The sequence below is a fragment of the Sciurus carolinensis genome, chromosome 10 (assembly GCF_902686445.1).
Source record: "Sciurus carolinensis chromosome 10, mSciCar1.2, whole genome shotgun sequence".
In the NCBI taxonomy this organism is placed as follows: domain Eukaryota; kingdom Metazoa; phylum Chordata; class Mammalia; order Rodentia; family Sciuridae; genus Sciurus; species Sciurus carolinensis.
In genome coordinates this window covers 115,307,189-115,313,430 of record NC_062222.1, presented here as the reverse complement: position 1 = coordinate 115,313,430, position 6,242 = coordinate 115,307,189, and the positions used below count along the sequence as shown (strand labels likewise).

General features: G+C 35.8%; 1 protein-coding gene across 1 annotated transcript; it reads left to right on the top strand.

Moving 5' to 3' along the window:
• The first annotated feature begins 2,078 nt into the window (after positions 1-2,078).
• Positions 2,079-2,645, top strand: LOC124994306 (ferritin heavy chain-like). The gene has a single exon (XM_047566048.1). The coding sequence runs from the start codon at positions 2,088-2,090 to the stop codon at positions 2,643-2,645; it is 558 nt and encodes a 185-aa protein (XP_047422004.1). The 5' UTR covers positions 2,079-2,087.
• The last annotated feature ends 3,597 nt before the right edge of the window (positions 2,646-6,242 follow it).

Here is a 6,242-nt window from a genome sequence, read left to right as displayed (position 1 = left end):
TCATTTTCCTCTCATTTCACTAGATTACAGTGAATTGTCAATACTATGTGGAAAAATTTCCTGCATTCTCATTACAAATTCATCTCATAAAGGGTTTTTTTTTTTCCATTTTTTTAATCTGACAGATATTAACCTTGATTGCCTATTCCATGTGGCATTGGCACCAGATGAAATGGAAGCCAAGATAATCTCAGTCCAACATTGTTCATTTGTTTTCGGGATGGAAATTTTTAGATGACCACAGGACTCATTTATCCCCAGTATATATTGCAATAGCCATGATTTTTGCATTTGATATATTAACATTAGACAGAGAGGATAATATCTAATCTAAATATTGAGGAAGGTATTAAAAATATGCAAATGAAGGGTACAAAAAAGGAATTTTCCAGATGTAGGTCACAGGAGAAAGTTACAGAAGACAATGGTGACAAGAGGTTTTAAATAGGAACTCAGCACAGGAAACAGAATTCAAGGTGGTTATTTTAAGCAAGAATTTTAATAGAGGAACTCAGAGCTACTTAGATAACGAAAGGAAATTGTGTTAGTCAGCATTTTGACATAAATAAGTTAGAGAGGAAAGATTTATTTTAGCTTATGGTTTTAGAGTTTTCAGTTCATGGTCAGCAGTCTTTATTGCTTAGGTCCTGAGGTGAGGCAAAACAATAAGGTGGAAGAGTGGAGTTGAGTGAAAATCTTCACTTCATGGAAGTCAGGAAGCAGAGGGAGAGCAAGGGGACAGGAACAAGATATAATCCCAAAGTCATTCTCCCACAGAACCTCTCCTTCAACTAAGCCCCACCTTCCTAAAATTTCAACCACCCTCCAATAATACCATGAAATCATGAATCTACTGATGAGGTGTTAGCCTTCCTGATCTTACTACTCAGCAAAAGTCATATCTCTGAACATTGCTGCATGGGGAACTAAGTCTTCAGCACATGATATCTTTGGAAACAGTTCATATCCACAACCATCACAGGGTCGCATCCTCAAATTACTTCCAGAACTGTCACATTGATCCATTGTAGTTGCCTCTATATTTGAAACCAGTTTGGAACTAGGTCAGAAACAAGAAGGCACTACCACTCCCTGGAACTGTTACAGTAGTAGAGGATGGATATTGAGTCTTTAAAAACCCAGAAATATATAGAGTATATATATTATATATTTGGAATAAAAAGCACCCCAAGATGACTCACTGTACGTATGAACTATCCTGGAAATAAGTAAGGCATGCAGCAAGAGAGCTACAAACACAGTTCTATTTTCTATATCTCACATGACTGAGCCTAAGTGGAAAAGATATATTTGCAAGTGACTCTTGAGAATGTGATTAAAGAAATTGCAGAGTCATCTGAAGGACTGGAAGATCGAACTTTTGTTTTGGGTATATACCAAATTGTGTCCCTCTACCACAAAATTCATATGTTGAAATTTTAATCTCTAGTACCATAGAATTTAATTTTATTTGACAATATATAATTACCTTTCTAAAGGGAATTAGCTTAAAAAGAGGCTATTAAGATGAGGTCCTAATCCACTATTTTTTGTGAGCTTACAAGAGGAGGAAAAGACTCCAGTGGCATGCCTACAGACTGAGAGAGCTAGTTGAAGAGGCAGCAAGAAGCCAGCATCTGTAAGCCCAAGAGAGAGACTACAGAGAAAGTCAATCCTACTCAAACCTTGATACTAGACTTTTCGCCTCTAGAACTGTAAAAAAATAAATTGCTGCTTAAGCGACCAGTATATAATATTCTGTTATTATAATCCTAGCAAACTAATAAAGTTTGTTGGTTGGAGTTGATTTGGGTTGAATGTTTCAGTGTAAAAGACGCTCATTGAAATGCGAAAGATGCTGGAAACAAAAGGACTTTGGAGGCCACACGTTCTTGGCCTGGAGTCCGGTGGTTTCCTGCTTCAACGGTGCCTGGACGCAGCACGAGGGAGCCCGGCGTTCCACCTCCCACCTGCGGGTCGCTCAGAGCTAGTAGCCCTTGGCCACTGCTCACAGCGCCATTGGACTGCCCCAAGGCCTCGCTGCCGCTCCAGTGCCTCTCTTCAGCCACCGCCTCTCCTCAGCCCCCATGTCGACCGCAACCCCCTTGCAGGTGCGTCAGAACTACCACCAGACCTCGGAGGCCGCCATCAACCGCCAGATCAACCTGGAACTCTACGCCTCCCACGTCTACCTGTCCATGTCTTACTACTTCGACCGCGGTGATGTGGCTTTGAAGAACTTCGCCAGATACTTTCTTCACCAGTCTGGTGAGGAGAGGGAACATGCTGAGAAACTGATGAAGCTGCAGAACCAGCGCGGTGGCCGCATCTTCCTTCAGGACATCAAGAAACCGGACCCTGATGACTGGGAGAGTGGACTCAACGCCATGGAATGCGCTTACCACTTGGAAAAAAAAGTGAACCAGTCTCTTCTGGAACTGCACAAACTGGCCACTGACAAAAGTGACCCCCACTTGTGTGACTTCATTGAGACTCATTACCTGAACGAGCAGGTGAAATCCATCAAAGAACTGGGTGACCATGTCACCAACTTGCGCAGGATGGGAGCCCCAGAATCTGCCTTGGCAGAGTATCTCTTTGACAAGCACACCCTGGGAGACCTGAGAAGGAAAGTTAAGCCGTAGGCGGACTCCCCATAGCCCTGGAAGTGACTTCCTGCACCAAGACTATGCATGCATGTTGGGGTTACCTCACCTTTTCTATAAGTTGTACCAAAATATCCACTTATGTTCTGTAATTTGTTCAGTTCCTTCAAATAAAAAATTTGATAAACCCCCCCCCCCAAAAAAGAACAGGGTAATTTACAGAAATGCACCATTAGAAAAAAAAATATATATTATTTATATTTTGTATCTTAACAAATATTCTAATATTTGTCTTTTCACAGTGTCACTGAGCCTGCATGTTGAGGTAATTATACGAAATAAACAGCTATATTCAAGATAATTCTACATCACTATTCTCAACACATATTCTGTAGTGGGTTCTGACCAAAAAACAAAAACAAAAACAAAACAACAACAACAAAAAAACCTAAAAAAAATGTTAAAAGCTGCCTCTAGTTTCAGTAATTCGAATAAAATATAAGATATAACATGTAGGGCTTCAATTTTACTTGGAAGTTTTTTTTTTTTTTTCTTGAGAGGTAAAGTGAGAAGTAAATATTAGCAGATAACAAAGTAATTTAAAAAATATTTTGGTATTTGTACAGATACACAGTGACACTTCTTTAGACTTATTATATATAATTATAAGTTCTAACCAGTAGGTATTACTATATGGAACAGATTCAGTTATAGTAATGGAATATTCATTGTAAGTAATTTGCTTATCTGATTGTCATTTGCTAGGATGTGCTGAATTTCACTTTCTTTAATCATAGTCTTAGAATGGTTAATTATTTATAATATCCTCCTGAAAACTTGTGACGAAGTCATTTTATCTAACTCTATTCCTAAAGAGGCCAATATGCAATTAATTGTATTTAGTGATGGATAAATTCACCTTGTTTTCCTTTGAGACTCATCAACTCAGTGGTTGGAATTAAAATTAACCAGAAGGGCAGTTGGAAAATGTGAAACACAGACTTAAACATTCCCTTCGTATAAAAATGTGAGTTCAAATATAATTATTGTGGTATAAATCAAATAATATGCTTTGTAATCATGAAATTTCATTGTGGGTAGTTTACTTATGTTTCCCCAACTCAGAAAGATTATTGAGTTCTTCAAGAAACAAGTGCTGGGATGGTTATTCTAATATTGAGACAAATAGATTTGCATTGCAATGTAATTTCAAGATTGTAATGTCAGCTCAGTCAGGAAATTGATAAGAAAAACATGCTTCACAGTGTATTTACCTTGTAGATATTCACCACATATAATTAAGCACACAATTAGTCTATGGTAAAGGCCAAGAATTTCATTCAAGAAGTCTGAGAATAAGGGCTTTGTAGAGCAGAAAATACTAGCATATGGTTGGACAGCAAAGATTTCTGCACAAGACATTCAGGCTTTCTATTAAGATATTCATGCAATAGAGGAAAGGAATTACAGTATAGGCATCCAGTGCATTCACACTACATTATTAATCTGACATACAGCAAATGGGATGTTAAAATATCAAAATCAGAAACCAGGGTAGAATAAATTTCAAACTCTCTTGGTAAATGCATTAGAATGTCTTTGCTTACGTTGAGGACTAGTTTCAAATTTTGAAGGTACAAGGAAGAATATGCTTCATAGAGTAGAAATGTTTCCATTACTTGTGAATCAATTCCTGGTTAGATAATAGATTAATTTGTCATAGACTATTTGAATTAATTTCATGAGAAAAGAAATCACAGTTTTTGTTGTTCTTGTTGCTGTTTTTCCTACAAGATAGATACATTGTCTCCATCTTCCAGATGTATCATTTGACTCAGAAAACAAACTTCTATGGAGATTACCATTATTATTATTATTCCAAGGCACAGGGTTAATTTTTATTCAAGCTATTAAATTCAGATATATTTTAAAATTCATGTAGAATATCAGATCTTTCAATATATTGCTCTTTTATTTAGACATGATATAGATAAGAAATTGGTCTGTATAATATCAGGTCTTTGTTACAGTTGTCCCACAACATCTACCTTTATTTAGGTTGTAACAGAAATTTTCTTACAGAAAAGAAAACATTAGAACAATCATATATATAATTACATTCACATTTCTTCATTTCATCATTTCTCCCAAATTGCTGGGCCATCTATCATGTCTCTCTAGTTGAGGCATCTGCCTTGCAACAGACTCTGACCACCATAAGTGTAAGTGATTCAGACAGCGTTCCTACTCATTCATATCCGAGATCTCTTTTAGGATGATTCCTTTGATTTTTTCAACAGGGAAGAGTCCTTTTATGTGTTTTATCCAACCACAGGCATGTGTCCTAATTGCATTACTTCTCACATTGGACAAAAATGAGTTGCCTAATCCATTCCTTTTCCTCATCTTCTTAAGTCCTATCAGTTAGAACCATATGCCAAGTGCTGGGATTAGATTATGAGCATCATTTCATATCACCTTCAAAAGACTACAGTAAGTATACCACAATCATAATATTAATGAAGAGCGTGTAAGGATTCAAATAATTTTTAATAATTTGTTCAAGTCAGAAGACTCTTTGTGAATGAGAATGTAACAAACCACAGAAGTCAGATTCATCTCTGAAATTCCTAGCCACTATGCTTCTTCCTTGATGAGAGGCAACAAACATGAGCTGAACATTCAATAAACATCTAATATACATATTTGCAGAATGAAGAAAGAGTCCATGTAGGTAAATATCAAATCCTTAATGATTTCACTATGTACTACTATTTTAATTAATAATTTTAAGTTCATCATATATTTATCTAAAATATTCAAGTTTAAACAACTTAAAATATTAAGTGAATTATAGTTCCAGTATCCAGAACTTTGGTTAGTTGATGTATTTCAACATGCAAACCTTGGCTCACATTGTCATTTCTATGTAGAGGGTTCTTCCTAATCACTGAACTTAGGTAACTACTATCATACTTATTGCTTTCCAAAATTTTCATATTTATTTTTATTTATTAATTTATTACTATTTACGCCTGACTGCCTCTACTAAAATGAAAGCTCCATGATATTAAAACTATTTCTAAACATTTCTGCTCAAGAATTCAAATTGTGCCTATCATATTCTAGATATTCAATGATTATCTAAAAAAAATGAATTCATTAATATAGGAATTTCCATAAGTATTATTAAAGATAAGTGAATTTGAAAACTAGTTATTATTGTTATTATTATTTTCTTTCTTTTTATTTTTTAGACAGGAATTGAACCCAGGGACACATATCCACTGAGCCATATCCCCAGCCCTTTCTATTTTTTATTTTGAGACAGAGTCTTGCTAAATGGCTTAGGTCCTTACTAAATTGCTGAGACTGACTTTGAATTTGCAATTCTCCTGGCCTTAGTCTCCCAAGCATTGGGATTACAGGCATGTACCACCACACCACCACACCTGGCTTATTACTTACTTTTAATACAATAATGGCAGTCGTAGTAATAATTTGTTGAATGCCTTCTCTATGTAGACTTTAATGTAGATTTGTTTAAAGATGAATATTATGCATATAATTGTATAGTAATTCTGAAAGCATTATTTCACACATTTTAGAACTCAGAAAACCAATTTCTTCAGGGTA